Here is a 19,406-nt window from a genome sequence, read left to right on the forward strand (position 1 = left end):
CGGGGCGCTCAAAATCTCTAATTCAAAGATTGGTCGCATACTCCGGGGCGGCTTGGTCGCATTTGGCCCGGACTCATCAGCCACGTGTTTGATACACGTGGCAGAATCTTCTTCAACTTGTACGCACGGCGTTGGGTGAAATTGGGTGCAATTCAGCTTGGTGAGGCAAGTCCATTTTTTCTCTTAACAGTCTCAGCCATAAACTCCGCCACGCTTTGCCTGGGCTGGCCCACTTGGCTGGGCCCGGCGGCGAAGAACGCCAAAACACCGCAGTATCGATTTTTGACTGTTTTCATTTCACACCAAACAGCGGTAGAGACTATTAGCACGATGCCACGTGTCATCATTTTCCAGCACATCCGTGCTCCATTTCATTTTAGCATCCGTGTTCTTACTTTTTTATGTTACCAGAGGTTCGATTTATATTCTGTAGAAGAAGCGAGAGAGAGCTGACAGAGCAGAAGGAGAGCAAATGAGACAGAGAGTGCGGGTAGGAGATCGCCGGAAATTCCATACCGAAGCTGTCCGTAAGTACCTTGCGGAATATCTGGGCCGGAGAGCTCGGTTTCTATTCTCTTCTTGGCATACGTTTTGATCCTAAGGAGGCGATTCGTTTGCTATTTTGAGGCGAGGTCGTTCCGAGGAGGGTCTTCTCTGGAATGGATTCGGAAGAGACGTGAAAAAGTTGGTTCTGTTTGATTTTGTGGCTGTTCTTTGATTGCCTAATTTGTTTGCTATTTGGGTTTTTGATTTGGGGAAGAGGGCAGGAAGAGAGCGGTCTGAGGAGGAAGAGATGGGGTTCAATTTCGGGTCAGAGCTGGTGCGGCTCGGGATCCTGGCTACGACCTCCGATCATAAGTCGGTGGTGTCTATAAATCTGTTTGTAACGCTGCTGTGCGGTTGCATCGTCATTGGCCATCTCCTGGAAGAGAGTCGGTGGATGAATGAGTCCATAACCGCTCTCGCTATCGTGAGTTCTCCATCCCTACTTGAAAACTATCGGATTTTTTAACGACCTATCTGGCCAGCCGATGCAGGATCGATGATTTGTTTTTGTGATTTTCTTTGGTTTTGGTTCTTTTTAATGGGGGGTTTATGTTTTGGGCGCAATAACAGGGGTTATGTACGGGAGTTGTTATTCTGCTGACGACCAAAGGGAAGAGCTCTCATATACTTGTCTTCAGCGAGGATCTGTTTTTTATATACTTGCTTCCTCCGATTATATTCAACGCCGGGTATGTATAGTTAAATTTCCTTTTTTCCCAAAAACTTTGTTTGATTGTTGAATTCTTGATTTGTTGTATGAATGCGTGCAAGTTTGGCATAATTTTGTTGTTCTTATGCTATATCATACTCTGGAAAGTTGCGATTTTGTTCCTTTAACTTGCATATTTGAATGAACTGTTGAATTGATACATTAGATGGTTTGTGAATATGTTATTTTTCATTGAGGATTTTGATTATGTTTCTGAACGGGGTAATGGAATCTGAATGATGTAATCACAATGATTCAGTCTTGTTACAAAAATCAATGAATGCACTTAAGAAGCAAAGGAAAGGTATTAGCAGGGTGGTGTAGAGAAAGGCCATTGCTGTATCTTTAAGTTGTGTCTTGCTTAATTCAGGCTTCATATTGCGATAAATTTTTTTTCCCTAATTTTTTGGCTTTTGAATGAGGGATTGTTGTGGTAAAATAATTGAGCATGACAATGAGATCTTGATGTAGCATCTGAACGCTGTTGCAAATAAGCAACAAGATTTTGAGGCCTAATTTTCTAATCGAAGTTCACATTTTGTTATTCATTCATGACATAAACTTAGATTTATCTGTAAATTTGAAATGTTTTTACTTATTTAATTCAGGCATCATGTTGTGATGATTTTAATGTTTTTTTTTTTTAGCTTTTTAATTTTTTTTTTTTTTTTTTTTTTTTAATTTTTTTTTTTTTTAGGGATTTTAGTGCTAAATAATTGAGCTTGCCGATGATTTTTTGTTGTGGTATTTTAACGCTGCTGCAAATAAACAATAAGATTTTGAGGTCTTGTTGATTAATCTCAGTTCAAATTTTTTAATCCATTAATGGCATAAACTTGGTTGTATCTTTAAACTTGAAATGTTGTGTCTTGCTTAATTCAGGATTCAGAAGTGTCAATTTTAATGTGTTTTTCCTTCAGATTTTTTTTTTTGGGTTTTTGGAGCTATTATTTTAGTGTTAAAATAATTGAATATTTAAACGAATTATTGTCGTTGCCTTTGAACATTGCTGCAAATATGCAACAGGATTTTGAGGCCAGATTGACTAATCATAGTTCAAATTATGTTTTCATGGCATTAACTTGGGAAAAAAAAGAGTCGTCTATATTTGTTGCTTGGAGGTTTCTGGTAAATATTATTTTTGCTTGCTAAAAAATTGAGTCGCATGAGCAAGTTGATCTTAATATACTTGGCTACTTACGATGACGCATGCGCAATCAATCAATTAAAGAGAGAATAGGGACATGATTTTATACATGAACAACTTGAAATGGAAAAAAACCCTAGGTCTAGCCTATCTAGAATAACTACTACAAATAGCACAAGATGCTATAAGGGGCTGCACATCATCAAAATTTGAGGTCTCAATACAAATTAAATGAACACAAGTTGTTGTAGGCGTCTCAAGTGAGATGGCAATGTAGGAAGGTCGACAGGGCATCCAAAGTTGATTGCAGCACACCCCTTCGAGATGTGTATGACACAACCTTGATGCAATAAAAATAGTAAAATACAATATGAATTCTAGAATGCTAAAAGTGTCCTACTCAAGTTTCTTAGTGATCCCAACAACCTTTAGAATTCCAGAATTCTTGAACATTCAAAATGCCCCAAATGAATGGAATTGAATGCCTATTTATTGATTTTGAGAAGGTATATTTATTTTTATTAGGATATGTTAGAATATTCTCTGTAAGTGTCAACAATGAATGGTGGAAATCAAGCCTTTAAAATATAATAGAACAATTCTGCCTTTGGGTTGGCATAATCAACTCATGAGTGGTTATTTGTGGTGGTTCGATGATGAATAATGATCACTAGACGAAGATAACGGTTAAATACTATTTTTATTCTCCTATATGAGTCGCAAAACAAAAGAAGTAAACTATCGCCAACTCAACTACAGCCTTTTGAAAAACAAAATAAACTTTACACATCATTCAAACACCAAAGGATGGAAAGTTGCGATCACCACTTCCTGATTTTAGGCTGGGATGTTCATCACTGCTAGGAAAGGGTCTAGGCTTGTGATTTCCTTGTCATTTCCTTAATTGCAAGAAATTGAATCGATAAAGACAAATTATCTTAATTTACCTTAGCTATTTATGATGACACACAATTAGTCAAATCTATAAACAATATGAATGCATACTTTTTTACATGAAAAAATCGAAAAGGAAAAATCATAAGAGTTCTTGTCCACAGTTGAAACAACTTGCACTCACAAAATAGGTTATAAAATGCCTTCCTTCTACATAAAATGCAAATCAATGCAAGGTAAAATTAAATCAATTTGTTGGAGGTGTTTCAGACGCTGATGATGCACAAAGCTTGATGATACTCCTAAGGTTTATCACAATTCACCTTCTCTGGAGATACAAGTGCAAAATGTTGATGTTACAAAATGTATGGCATTAATTCCAATGTGCTAAAGATGGCCTAAAAAAATTCTTCTAGAATACAAGATACCTTAAACTCCAAAATCCACAATGTTTATGTGTCCCAAATGAGTTGAAGTGAAATCTTCTTATAAATTTTGAGAAGGGCGCAACAGTCTTTGTTCGAATTTTACAATAATATTCTCTTAGGATGCTTACAATGAATGCTACAGATTTCATCCATCCATAATCAAAATATGGCTAAACAGCGCTTCCTTTAGCTTGCCTTAAGATGTTGAGATCTAGTTAAGCAGTCGGTGATGGGGATGATGTTGGCTCAGCAACCGCCATCACCTGCAACATCTTAATCAAAGTTTTGAATATACACTCTTTTATATCAAATTCATGAGTCCAATAGGGAAACAAATTGTAATTTTGATAAGAAATACTTGAGTTCGCTAGCAACCCTAGCAATAATTGATAAAAACAGCAGAAATAATGCAATAATCTTGATGAAATCAATCTCAAACGATAGATTGTAACAGTGGATTCAAAGCAAAAGCAAACACCAAACAAAATACAATTGATCCTCAATTCGAGAGGAGGATCGTTCTCTCCCAATCTCTAGACGATAAGTTTAGAGCTCAAGACGCCAAAGAAAAAGAGAACAAAAGAACCCAAATCAAAATATAGTCCTAACCCTAATTCCCTCATCCTACTTAAAGCAAACAATCAATTAATCAAGCCACAATTACTAATCAGCCCTTGCTGCCCCTCCTTTCCCTCCAAGGAGTTTGAATTTGAACTCTTAGTGGACCCCACTCCTCTCTCTCTCTTTGCCGCTGCCCCTTCCTGGAGGAAACCAGGACCAGTCCACTAGGGACCGGTTGTAGTTGGACCGGTCTAACAATGCCGCTCTCATAAAAGAATCACGTTGTCCTGAAACTGATGTTTCACCCTCTCGTATGGCTCCCACATGGCATCGTAGTGAGGAAGATTCTTCCACTTAATCAGCATTTCTTTAGTTTCATCTTCTTTATGGCAAATCCCATCAACTTTAAGGGTTCCCAAACACCTCTAAATCCTTAATAAGTGTCACCGATAACTCCAAACTGGATGTATAATCTCCAATGACCCTTCTCAACTGAGATACATGAAAAATTGGATGTATAGTTGCCGTTGGTGGTAGTTCCAATTGATATGCTGCACGACCCGGCTCGGGGGCTCGAATTAATGAGGTAGGAACATACGGTCGGACGGTAGATTAATTTTTTTTTTTAAATCTATTTCAATAAATTTTGAATGAGCCACTAAACTTCAAATTTGAAACAAATTAAATAAAACAAGCAATACCTCTCATTGGTTACATTACGTCTACGATATTGATTTCTACTTCTCATTTTGATTTTATTAACTTACACCTGAAAAAGAATGTTAGAACAACAACAGTAAGCCACAATTTAACAAGTAGCATATGTTTCTAAACTACAGTAACTCAAGGCAGTAGAAGTAATATGCTTGATGCCACTTTTTATTCCATATCTCAAATTTTATTTATTTTAAACATATCATTTATTTCATCAATATTTTAAATGTATAATTTTATGCATAAATCATAAATATATATCATATCATATTTAATTTACATTTGTCATATCTATGTTTATATCTTCCTCATTTTCATAAATAGTATAACTGTCACAAGAGCCACCGTCTAATTTAGTATCAATGAATGTACTACTTTTTTATCATTTTATTTTACTTTTACGTGAACGGGTACAACGTCCTTAGCCAGTATCATAAGGTGGTGAGCTCCATTAGTCAACATGCATATGCAATCATTCTATATCAAGCATATCATCTCATTCTTATAATATATGAATTTATATGATAATGCCATGAAATATAACAGTAACATAATCGTGATCTAAATTAACCATAAAGATTTCATAAGCATGCTTTGACTTTCTAAAACATATAACTGGAGATAAACAAAATTATCATTATAAGTAAAAAACCATGAGTACTCACCTTGAAATCAGATGTTTTAATAATTTATTTTAGTCTCTAATTTGCCGTCAGCTTAACTCATATATAATATTATGTAAAAATTAAGATCATTACATAAATATCATTATTTAATAATGAAAAATCTTAATTATAAATTATTTTACCTCACTCTTTCTCTCTCCAATTAACTATTTTAATATTATTATTTTTGGATTTATCATAAAGCCTTAAATTTGGAAACCAAATTTTCATTAATCTCTTTATATTAGCATGCCAAATCTTCCCAATCATTTAATTAATAAATAGGACTTTTCTATTTTCGGATTTAATTTAATTAGAAATTAGGAAAAATAATATTTTATGAAAAACCTTAATTCCTATCCTTAAAATTTTTCTAAGGCCATTAGAAATAATATTTATTATGAAATTTTCATAAAAATTAAAAATTGAAAAAAACCTAATTTTGAAATCTTAAAATAATTTGGGAAAGATTAAAATTTCATGAATTAGAAATCATTTTGCAACATTCCCTAATATTTTCCTTCCAAAAATTCAAGTTTTAGAAAAACCCTAACTTTTCATTTCAAAAAAAAAAAAAAAAAAAAAAAAACTAAGAAAATAAAAAGATTTCTAGGTTTAGGAACTTACCCTATTACTTCTTAGGCCTTCTCCTACGATTTTCCTCCAAGACCACCGCCGAAAACCGCCACCTTCGCCACCGTCTCCCTTGCACCCGTCGCCCTTTCCCTCTCTCGTTCGCTCTCTCCTTTGTTTTGGCCAAACACAACAAGAAGGGACCAAATTGGCTTTTAAGGGTGTTGGTAAGTGAATGACGCATGCACCTTCACTTCTAAAATTTTTTTAAGAGCTTGTAGGGGCTATTTAGTCTTTTATTTTTAAGTAAACTTCGCCGATTTTTAAACTCTAAATCCGTACGAAATTAAGTATAAGTTCTTTATATCAAATCGTTTGAAATTTCGTGTAGAATTTTATAAAATTAATTGTGTCGAATTCCGAAAACTTTAAAAATTCACATAATTTCATCACATTGCATCAAAATGCGTGCAATGCTTACTATCGACATTTTTGGGTTTTACAATTCTCTCCTCCTAATAAAAATTTCATCATCAAAATATACATATAACTTATAAGTATATAAGAAAACATCATCTAGTTACATAAGCAAATAACGTTTTCAAGTTTTCTTCAATATAAACTTTAACATTGAATACATAACTGATTAAAACTAAACACTTGAGATAACATAACAAGATAACCTGATAAACCAAAAACATATGATATAACATAATAAGGACTACTCATTCATCTTTATTAACATTTGCAGACTCATTAGGCTCTTATTGAGTCAAAGTATAAACTTGTGTCGAACATTCTACCTAGATTGATTTTGTGTTGAAGGTGCAATTGATGGTTCTATCATCTTTGGTTTGCCAAAGTTTCTTTGTGAAGGTGCTTCACTTGATTTCATTTCTCTTGAAATCTTCTGAATCAATACAGGATAATATTTTGATATGTGTCCAGGCTGATAATACCAATAACAAGTGTTGGAACTAATCAGACATTCACCCTTATGCAATCTGCCACACTTAGCACAAGCTTCAATAACTTTACTAATAGTTGCACAACTAACTCCACTAGAACTAAACTTGGGGTTTTTCTCATTTGATCCTTAAATCAGATTGATTTGGATATCCTCTTCAACACTCTTCCTTTTATGTTAGTCCCTTCTCTTCTGAGTGTGTTAAAAGTCAGTCTCCACCATCCTAGCTCTTTTCACCAACACAGAATAATCATCGATTCCTAAAGGTAATAAATGTTGTCTAATTGTATCTTTTAGACTAGAAAGGAATCTATAACATTTCTTCTCTATCATTCGAATCAACTGTAGTGCATATCTTGATAAAGTTGTAAATTCTGTTTCATATTGCATCACTGATTTATCTCCTTGAATCAATCTTATAAATTTGTCCTGCATTTGTCTCCTTGCTGATATATGTACAAATCATTCTCTGAACAGTTCTACAAAGTCTTCCCAATTAACCGATGTATTTGGAATATCTCCTAACCTATCTTCACGTTGTCCTCTCCACCACCTTTTCTGCTTCTCTGTCCAACGCAAATGTAGCGAGTGATACCATCCTTTTATCAGGACATGACATGCTATTCAGAATCTTCTCTATACGAAGTAATCAATTTTCTGCCACAATTGGTCCTTCATTACCCTTGAATAATGGTGGTCACATGTCTTGAAACAACTTCAAATATTTATCCATTCTAACTTCAGGCTGTGATCTTGATTTTTGAAACATTTGGGTCATAGCCATCATCATCTAGGTAAGGGTATTGGTGGTGATAGTTACTTCAGGTGGTAGTTCTTCTCCTTCTACATTTCTATCAGTTACCTCCTCTTGATCACTCGCATACCTGACATAATTATAAATTAATTAATTATCTTATATAATCGAATATTTAAATTATCAATTAAGTTCATAAAGAATTCATATGGCTCTTTCATTTCGATTCACATTCCTAGTACCCTCCTTAGGCTTTGATACCACTTTTCTCATGACTCGGCCCAGGGGCTCGAATTAACGAGGCGGGAGCAGACCGTCGGACTGTAGATTAATTTTTTTAAAATCTATTTACATTAATCTAAAACTATCTCAATAAATTTTGAAAGAGTCACTAAACTTCAAATTTAAAACAAATTAAATAAAAAAATCAATACCTTTCATTGGTTGCATTACGTCTATAGTATACATTTTCACTTCTTCCCATTTTGATTTTATTAAGTTATACCTAAAAAAGAATGTTAGAGCAACAATAGTAAGCCACAAATTAGCAAGTAACTTATGTTTCTAAACTACAGTAACTTAAGGCAGTGGAAGTAATATGTTTAATGTCACTTTTCATTCCATATCTCAAAATTTATTTCATTTTTAACATATACTTTATTTCATCAAGACTTTAAATGTATAATGTTATGCATAAATCATAAATACATATCATATCATATTCAATTTATATTTGTCATATCTGTGTTCATATCTTCCTAATTTTCATAAATAGTACAACCGTCACAAGAGTCACTGTCTAATTTAATACCAATGAAGATACTTTTTTTCCTTTACCATTTTCTTTTCCTTTTACGTGCATGTGTACAGCGTCCCCAGCCAGTACCATAAAGGGGCGAGTTCCATTAGTCAACATACACATACAATCATTTTATATCAAGCATATCATCTCATTCTTATATCATATGAATTTTATATGATAATACTATGAAATGTAACACATCACTTTATCGTATGATCAATCATTGGATAAGAGTAACATAATCATGATCTACATTAATCATAATGATTTCATAAGCATGTTTTGACTTTCCAAAATATATAATTTGAGAGAAACAAAATTATCACTATAAGTAAAGAACTATGAGTACTCACCTTGAAATCAAATGTCTTAATAATTTGTTTTAGTTTCTAATCTACAGCCATCTTAACTCCTATATAATATTATGTAAAAATTAAAATCATTACATAAATATTATTATTTTAATAAGGATAAATCTTAATTATAAATTATTTTCCCTCTCTTTCTCTCTAATTAACTATTTTAATATTACTATTTTCGGATTTAACCTAAAGCCCTAAATTTGAAAACCAAATTTTCATTAATATCTTTATATTAGCATGTCAAATCTTCCCAATCATTTAATTAATAACTAAGACTTTTCTATTTCGAAGTTAATTTAATTAGAAATTAGGAAAAATAATATTTTATGAAAAATCTTAATTCCTACTCTTAAAACTTCCCTAAGGCCATTACAAATAATATTCATTAAGAAATTTTCATAAAAATTAAAAATCGGAAAAACCCTAATTTTGAAATCTCAAAATAATTTGGGGAAAATTAAAATTTCATGAATTATAAATCATTTTGCAACATTCCCTAATATTTTCTTTCCAAAAATTTAAGCTTTAGAAAAATCCCAACTTTTCACTTAAAAAAAAACTAAGAGAATAAAAAGATTTCTAGGTTTAGGAACTTACCTTATTGCTTCTTAGGCCTTCCCCTACGATTATCTTCCAAGACCCTTGCTGGAAATTGCCGCCGCCGCCACCATCTCCCTTGCACCCGTCACCCTTTCCCTTTCTCGTTCGCTCTCTCCTATGTTTCGGCCAAACACAACAAGAACTTGGTCCCTTAGGTTTTTAAGGGTGTTGGGTAAGCGAATGACGCATGTGCCCTCACTTCTAAAATTTTTCTTAAGAGCTTGGAGGGGCTATTTAGTCTTTTATGTTAATTTTAAACTTTAAATTAGTGCGAAATTAAGTATAGGTTCTTTATACTAAATCGCTGAAAATTTTACGTAAAATTTTATAAAATTAATTGCGTCGATTTCCAATAACTCCAAAAATTCACCTAATTTTGCCGCAGTGCATCAAAATGCATGCAATGCTTATAATCGACATTTTTGAGTTTTACATATGCTACCGTTCCAATCTTCTCCAATCTTCTTAGGTAAGGGCCACCTCAACATAGCCTCTATCTTTGATTGATCGTCTGCCACCTCTTTTTTGGATTCAATATGACCCAAATACTCCACACTAACCTAGGCAAAACAACACTTCTTCAGGTTAGCTCTTGGCTGATGCTTCTGCAATAACTTCAACACCCTCCTCAGATGCTCCCAGTGCTCCTCATTTGTCCGACCATAAATTATGATATCATCAAAGAATGCTAAGATAAACCTTCGGAGGTAAAGTTTGAAAACCTTGTTCATGAGTGCCTAAAAAGTGGATGGAGCGTTGGTGAGGCCAAAATGCATCATCAGGAACTCGTAGTGCCCCTCATGAGTTCTGAAAGTTGTCTTTGGCACATCTTCCACCTTCATCCTGATCTGATGATATCCTGACTTCAGATCAATCTTCGAGTAAATCACTGCTCCACTCAACTCATTCAACAACTCATCAATCACTGGTATAGAAAACTTGTCTAGCACAGTTTCCTTATTGATTGCCCTATAATCCACACAAAACCTCCAACTCCCATATTTTTTTCTTCACCCGTAAGACTGGACTAGAGAAAGGGCTCACATTGGGTCTTATAATTCTCGCCTCCAGCGTCTCTCTAATCAACTTCTCAATCTCATCCTTCTAAAATTGAGGGTATCGGTAGGGTTTGACGCTGATGATTAACACACCTTCCCTCATGGTTATGGCGTGCTCCTGCTCCCTCGGTGGTGGCAATCCCTGAGGTGGCTGAAACACCTCCTGGAATTGATGAATCAACAGCTATATGACGAGGGGTATGTCCCCTCCCTACTCCAATCTTGCTCCCTCCAAATTGTGCAGCTTCACCAAATATCCTCCACCCAGCTCTTTTATGGTCTTGATCAAAGACTTGAGAGATACCCCAGTCTTTGACAGCCCTGCATCACCATGAATCACCTTTTTCTTCCCCCCAACCACCAGGTCCATCCTCAATGTTCCCCAATTGACCTAGTCCCTCACTTGTATCCCTAAATGGTCAACACCACTCCCCTAAAAACTCTTCTATCCATTTCCACATTTCCCGTACCCATCATTACCCCATAGCCTCCTGTATCCACTAATTTCACCCCCAGTAGATCAACAATCTGGGTGGAGATGAAATTGTGAGTTTCCCCACTATCTATCAACACTACCACCTCTCTATCAGCTATCTCTCCATTCACTTTCATAGTGTGATTCAGAGTAAATCCTACCACTGCATTTAGGGAGACTTTTGCCACATCCAGTTCAATGTTTAAAATTGCGTATTCGGGTATTGAGGCGTTTTTCATTCGTGAGGCGAGGCGTAAGCCTCAAGGCGTTTTGAGGCGTAAGCCTCAAAATCAAAAGATTGCGTAAACATAAAATGATAAATTTTTTATATACTAATGAGTGAATAATATAAAACATAAAAAAGCATAAGATATGAAGTGAAATCAAAATATCTCAATAATAAGACAACATGAAATATAGTTCCAACTCAAAATTCTATCTTTCCCAAATCCCAGTATTCTATTCATTAACATATAATTCAAATTTTCAAAAATAAATAGTAATGACATATCACATAAGAACTTAAAAGTCATCAGCACTGTCATCACTATGGGGTTCTTCATTTGAATCATCATTATGAAGAACAACTCTCTCCCCTTCCTCCTCTCATATAGAGTCCAATGTCGGGCATTTACTTCAAGATTTATGTAAATTTTAATATATATAGCGTGAGGCGTAAGCCTCATGCCAGTGAGGCGAGGCGGGCCTCAACCAAGTTGAGGCACAAGCCTCATAAAAAAAACTCGAGGCATTTTTTACTGGAATTGCGCAAAGGTGGACCTCAAGGCGAGTCTCATATTGCGCAATTTTAAACCATGATCCAGATGCAACTTCTCCTCTTCCTCCATCTCTAACCCACTCTCTCCTCCCTCTTTAGTTTCCTCATCATCACAGACGGTGAGAACCTAAAGAGTTTGGTCCTTACACCTATGTCCCGTCATGTACTTCTCATCACATCTAAAACACAACCATTTTTCCTCTTCTCATGTATCTCCTTCTCAGTCAGCCTTTTGAAATTTTCCCAATTTCCTCCTCCAGCTCTCTCCTTGGGCACTTCCTTCAGACTCCTTGGAGCTAGTTCCCTGGGAGTTAAGAAGGTGCTGGTCATCCTGTATAATCCCCCTTAGTTGCTCCTCCTTGCCCCTCTTTCTAGCTGCTTCTATTCCTCCACCAACTATGCTAGCTCTATGGCCTCCCCCAGGTCTCTTGATCTCATCGCCCTAACCGCTGCCAATATATCCAGTTTAAGCCCTTTCATAAAGTTCCCCTCTAGCACTTTCTCAGAGAGCCGGTCTAATCTGCTGGCCAAGTACTCGAACCTTTCACGGTAATCTGCCACGGTCCCCTCCTATGGCAAGACAAAAAATTACTCATAAAAGTCTCCTCCCTTACCGATTCAGAAATTTTCTAGTAAGCGCTCTTTGAACTCTCTCCAACTCCTGATGGGTTGCCTCATGTCACGCCATTGGTACCTCGCCAGTTCCTTCCCCTCCAAACACAGTCTTATCGCCGTCAGCTTCTCTTCCTTTATCAATCTGTTGAAGGCGAAATATCATTCCACCTTGTAGATCCAACCATGATCATCATCGCCATCAAAGATGGGAATCTTCAGCTTCCTCACATTCGGGTCACCCCTGTTGCCCCTGAATTCTCCATAACTTTCAATTCCACGATGAGGAGGCGCTCCCCAGTGGTTACAATCTTTTCTCCGGCAATCATACCCAACCCCTTCATCAAATTTCCCTCTTCTTCTTTCAAATTCAACACCTCTGCAGTAGAAATCCCCCCTTCTCCCTATAAAATTAGCTGCCTTTCTTTCAAAATCAGTGCTCATCTCCTCCCTAGAAAGTGGTTCTAGAGGAGGCATTTTGTCCTCACCCTCCAAGATCTCCACTTCCGGATTTTCCCTTCCCCTAAACATGTAAGTATTTCCACTTCTTCCATAGCCGCTGATGGTTTTCCTTGCTTCCGATCTCACCGGGTTGGTCTTCACTTATAGCAATTTCTTCAACATCTCTTCCATCATGGTGAACTTCCCTTCCATCCTTTCATTATTGGATGAAATCTGATTTTGAAAATCAGAAAATTTTTCCTCCAAATCTGATTTAAGTTGCCCAATTTCTCCTCCCAAAACTTCAACCTTCCCGGCCATATTTCTTCCCAAGAATCACGATAAGATCTTCTTTCAGATGAAATCTCACTGCTGAAATTTCAAAATTTCAGATAGTCCCATTACAACGCTTTGATACCGGTTTGATAGGAAATACTTGAGTTCGCAAGCAAACTTAGCAATAATTGATAAAAACAGCGGTAATAATGCAATAATCTCGATTAAATCAATCCCAAACGAAAGATTGTAATAGTGGATTCAAAGCAAAAGCAAACACTAAGCAAGATACAATTGATCCTCAATTCGAGAGGAAGATCGTTCCCTCTCAATCTCTAGATGATAAGTCTAGAGTCCATGACGCCAAAGAAAAAGAGAACAAAAGAACCCAAATCAAAGCATAACCCTAACCCTAATTCTCTCATCCTACTTAAATCAAACAATTAATTAATCAAGCAATAATTATTAATCAGCCCTTGCTAACCCCTCGTTTTCCTCCAAGGATTTTGAATTTGAACTCTTAGTGGACCCCACTCCTCTCCCTCTCTCTTTGTCGCCGCCCCTTCCTGGAGGAAACCAGGACCGGTCTAACAAATTCCAACAGTTGGATTAACATGATCGTTTCGAGAAGATTTATTGCTCAAATTTGGGTCATTGGACTATAATGGTACCATGCCAGTTTTATATCACATTGTTCATCTCTTTAGAGAGGAGTCACTGGTCATTAATGGTTCTATAAAAAAGGATTTATGGAAGTTACAATGGCTTGAAGAAGTTAAAATCTATACAATTATTTTGTATAATAATGAGCGTGGGTTGGTGTGATCAGACAACCTCGACATAATATTTGCGGTCCAGATATGCCAATGGCTGGTCTGGCGCACCCCGAACTCCCCATAAGCCAACGGTGACCTTTTCTGCCTTTCACCTTGATCTCATGTGCAAGTTACGCGTACAAGATATCTGACCAAATTGTACCAGCTTAGGCCTTTTTAAGTTCAGACTTCAGCATTTTTGGTGTCAATGGTTTTTTCACAATGCAAAAGGCCTTCTTCTATTGCTTTTGCTTCGTTTTGAATGTGTTTGGTCTCTGATTTGAATTTTTTTTTGTATAATTTGGCACTGATTCAATTTTCCAAATTGCCTTGCAATCTATACATTGCTTTGAAATTTCTGCTTGATGGATTGAGATTTTTACGATCCCAACAACTATATTGTTCAAACAAAAACTTGTGTATGACTGTCCTCATTAAATTGTTCAAAGTCGTGCTTTACCGTTTTGTAGTTTTTTGTTTTTTATGGAAAAGTTAAACAAACATGCTGAATTTTACTTGCAGTCACTGGGATCATCATTAAATTGTTCTTGATTCATGCTTGCTTGTTTAACTTTTAACTGCATGCCGTGTTTCATTAAACTCTTTCTGTGACTATAAACTTTTAGCGTCCTCCAACCCAATGTGCCTTATTTTTGAGAAAATGGTTAAATAACTTAAAGCGAGACATTGAATGTTTGGTGACTTTTTCCTTTTCCGACAGTTTTCTTCAGACTTTTTCAGTGGCCTTAAAAATTTGTCATCTACTAACCCAGTGTGCCTGTTTCTCGAGATATGAAATACTTACGTAACTTCAAGTGAGACATTGAATGATTGATGATTGTTCTCTTTGTGCCAGGTTTCAAGTAAAAAAGAAACAGTTTTTCCACAACTTCATGACAATCATTTTGTTTGGTGCAATTGGGACATTAATCTCCTTTTTCGTAATATCGGTTGGTAAGTTCTAACACTTTGTTCTTCTTCAGGTTTTTTAAAAATTAACCAGATATTTTTAAAATTAAGGTGGAATTATAAGTCTATCTGATCTTTGTTAGTCAGTTTTCAGCTTAGTTTAGATGGTTCCAGCTGAGTGAAAGTTTCAGTTCTGCATCTTGTTGTTGTCGTTTTGAAAGAATCTCTCTTGATTCACCTATGAAATTACGCGGACATCAAATGAACCCGCAGTTAAATTTATGATATACTTATAGTAAAATGTATTAGGTTTTCCAGTCTTTTGGTTATTTTATTGTACTTTTTTAATTAATAATTCATCAAAGTATTCTTGCTTTATTTATTTATTTATGTTTTTCATTCAACATCCTCTTGAGTTGTTATAGAACACGAGAAAGTTATTTGAATAGTCAATTGCATAAGAATGTTATGTAATCTAGGTTTAAAAATGAGTATTTTTTTCCTAAATTCAGTAATTTCTAGTAAACAAAATACTTTGTCTGGATAAAAGTTTCAAAATTCATGGATGCACCATGAAATTTTGATACTAATTAGAGAAAGGAATTGAACAAATATGAATGGCAATTTTATATAATTTATATAATAGTTACTTATATGTTAACAAAGATTTCGAAAGATGTTGACAAATTTAAAAAACAAAAAGAGAGAAATGCTGCAACAACAACAACAACAACAACAACATAAGCCTTTGTTCCACTACGTGGGGTCGGCTACATGAATCCTTTTTTCTCCATTATGTCCTGTTAAAAAACAAATTCTCATTTAAATCTAATAAAGAAATATCATTTCTAATATTTTCTAACCAAGTCTTTTTAGGTCTATCTCTATCTTTCTTAACAAAAGCCAAATCTAATACCTCTACTTTCCTAACCGGGTCATCGGAGCCCCATTTTATGTGACCAATCATCTAAGGCGACTCTCTCTAATACTATCTTCCACTGGAGCTACTCCAACCTTTCCACATATATGCTCATTTTGTATCATATCTCTAAGGGTAAAGCCACTCATACACCTGAGCATACTCATCTCTGCAACACTTAACTTAGTATTATGCTCTCTTTTAATGGCCACATTCGACACCATAAACATTGCAGGTCTCACCACCATCTTATAAAATTTTTTCTTAAGTTTGAGTGGGATTTTTCTATCACACAACAAGCCCGATGCATTCCTCCACTTCAATCACCCACTTGAATTCTACTGATAAATCCCCATCTATTTCACCATCACTCTGAAGAATAGAATCAAGATATCTAAGACATGTACTCTATTAATAACTTGATCACCTAAATCACAATCCCTTCACAAGATCCATTACTCTAAAATTAACCCATATATCATTTTTAGATCTACTCAAGCGAAAACCTTTAAACTCTAAGGTTGACCTCCATAATTCAAGTTAACATTTAACTCCTCTCTAGTCTTACAACAAGAAGAATATCATAGCAAAAAACCTACACCAAGGTATATCCTCTTGCAAGTGTCTAGTGAGAACATTCATGATAAAGCAAAAAAAATGGGCTAACGTCGATCCTTGATGTAATCCGACTGAAATAGGAAAATACTAGGTCAAACCACCTTGTGTTTAAACACAATAATGCTCATGCATACATATCTTTAATGATTTGAAATAAGCATTATTAACTCCTTTCTTTCAAGAACTCTCATGACACTTCTCTTGGAATTTATCATATGCTTTTTTAAATCAATAAATATCATATGTAAATCCTCCTTATTCTCTCTATATTCTCCATCAAACCTCTCAATAAATGTATGGCTCCATAGTAGACCTACCCGACATGAATCTAAATTGATTTTGAGAAACATTAGTATCACGCCGCAATCTTCGCTCCATAACTTGCTCCCATAGTTTTAAAGTATGACACATTAACTTAATTCCTCTATAATTCGCACAATCTTGTGCATCACCTTTATCTTAAAAATAGGAATTAACACATTCATTCTCCACCTTATCATCTTTTAGTCTTTAAAACAATATTAAAAAATTTAGTAAGCTAAAAATTCCTTCCATCTCCTAAGCATTTGCACACCTCTATTGAAATATCATCAGGTCCAATAACTTTTTATACTTTATTTTCTTTAAAGTCTCTTTAACTTCAGTTTTACTAATATGCGATAAAAAATAGATTTCTTTTTATTTAAAGTGTAAGGTCACTAAAATCATGTATTTCACATTCTTCATTAAAAAAATTATCACCCATACCTATAAGGCTACACCGAAACCTTCTCAATCCAAGAATGAGCTGCATTTGAAGAAATAACCTCATTGACAATCTTAGTTTCTTTGTAAGTTTCTATCTTTGATGGATTTCAATATCTCGTATATTTTTGGATGATGCAGATCAATGTTTAAAATTGTGTTCAGGTATTGAGGCGTTTTTCATTCGTGAGGCGAGGCGTAAGCCTCAAGGCGTTTTGAGACGTAAGCCTCAAAATCAAAAGATTGCGTAAACATAAAATGATAAATTTTTATATACTAATGGTGAATAATATAAAATAAAAAACATAAGATATGTAGTGAAATCAAAATATCCAATAATAAGACAACATGAAATGTAGTTCAACTCAAAATTCTATCTTTCCCAAATCCCAATAATCTTTTCATTAACATATAATTCTAATTTCCAAAAATAAATAGCAATGACATATCACATAAACTCATAAGTCATCAGCACTGTCATCACTAAGGGTTCTTCATGAATCATCATTATGATGAACGCTCTTCCCTTCCTCCTCTCCTATAGAGTCCAATGTTGGCATTTACTTCAAGATTTATGTAAGTTTAATATATATAGCGTGAGGCGTAGTTCATGCCAGTGAGGCCGAGGTGGGTCTCAAGGCGGGTCTCAAGCGGGCCTCAACCAAGTTGAGGCGCAAGCCTCATAAAAAAGACTCGAGACATAAGCATTGAGGTTTTTTACTGGAATGCGCAAAGGCGGGCCTCATATTGCGCAATTTTAAACCATGATACAGATTCTTCCTTTAGTGTCTGTGGTTTTGAGAAGTCTACCAAAAGACTTTTTGATTTCGCCCTTAACGTTGTTTTTTTTTCCCTCGCCCAATTTCATAGTCACGAATGATTTCACAGGCGTCATGTTTGGCAACTTGTCAATAAAATTTGCAGGAATTAGAGTCAATATGAATTTGTTGTTAGAAAAGAAAACTATGAGCTTTTACTTTAGGTTGATTAGTGGAAAAAGTTTTATTTCTTTTTATTATTAATTATTATTTTTGCTTTCAATAAAACCTTTCACTGGAGTGTCTCTCTGTATATTAAAAATTGATTGATTAATTTAATTAATAAAATTAATTAAAAAATAATTAATTTAAATTTATCGCTCCTAGAATTTTAAATTGCTCACAAATTTTAATTGCTCTCAGATTTTAAATGCTCTCAGATTTTTAAATTAATGAACCAACAAATTTTAATTAATTTTAATTAATTAATTTCAATTAAACAATTAATTTAAATTATCTAATTTCAACTAATTAATTAATTTTGATTAATTAATTTTAATTAACCAATTAATTTTAATTAATTAATTTCAATTAAACAATTAATTTAAATTATCTAATTTCAACTAATTAATTAATTTTGATTAATTAATTTTAATTAACCAATTAATTGTAATTAATTAATTTCAATCAATTAATTTGGTTTAATTAATTAATTCTAATTAACTAATGGATTTCCATTAATTAATAACAATCAATTGATTTATTTCAATTAGAAATTTCAATTCATTGATTAAATTTAATTAAGAAATTTTATTTTAATTAACTCATTTTAATTATTCAATTAATTTTCATTAGTTGATTAATTTTCATTAGTTAATTTTATTTTTATTACTCAATTTTAATTAAATTTAATCAGTTGGTTAATCGATTAAAATTCAAATTTAATTGCTCTCTAATTGTGTAATTTTATGAGGCAATTTTGGCAGTCTTCTGGCATCCCGTCCCCTCGCTGGGAGGTCGGGACGGCATTTTTCATTATTTCTTCCTGCCTGGATCAGAGATTGACAGCACAGGGTCTTTGAATTTTAAACCATTCTACCCGGATTAGAGATCGACGACATAGAGTTTTCAAATTTTATAACCATCCGCCCATATTAAAGATTAATGGCGAGTGTCTTCCAATTTAAAATTCTCCTGCTCTTAGTAGAGATCGATGATGCAAGTCTTCGAATTTAAAATTCTCCTGCCCATATCAGAGATCGATGGCACAGGTCTTCAAAA

General features: G+C 34.5%; 1 protein-coding gene across 3 annotated transcripts in view; it reads left to right on the top strand.

The window, feature by feature from the left end:
• Positions 1-409: 409 nt before the first annotated feature.
• Positions 410-19,406, top strand: part of LOC110100914 (sodium/hydrogen exchanger 2) — a 33,753-nt gene continuing 14,756 nt past the window's right edge. Inside the window, exons 1-4 of one of the 3 annotated variants that reach the window (XM_020828637.2) lie at positions 412-684; positions 768-970; positions 1,117-1,235; positions 15,034-15,131. In XM_020828637.2, the coding sequence (XP_020684296.1) occupies positions 794-970; positions 1,117-1,235; positions 15,034-15,131 (394 nt within the window). In that variant the 5' untranslated portion in view covers positions 412-684; positions 768-793. Of the gene's footprint in view, positions 971-1,116; positions 1,236-15,033; positions 15,132-19,406 lie in introns of all 3 variants that reach the window. The other 2 variants (XR_003699503.1, XM_020828636.2) reach the window with 2 other exon arrangements.

This window comes from Dendrobium catenatum, unplaced genomic scaffold (assembly GCF_001605985.2).
Source record: "Dendrobium catenatum unplaced genomic scaffold, ASM160598v2 fragScaff_scaffold_156, whole genome shotgun sequence".
In the NCBI taxonomy this organism is placed as follows: Eukaryota; Viridiplantae; Streptophyta; class Magnoliopsida; order Asparagales; family Orchidaceae; genus Dendrobium; species Dendrobium catenatum.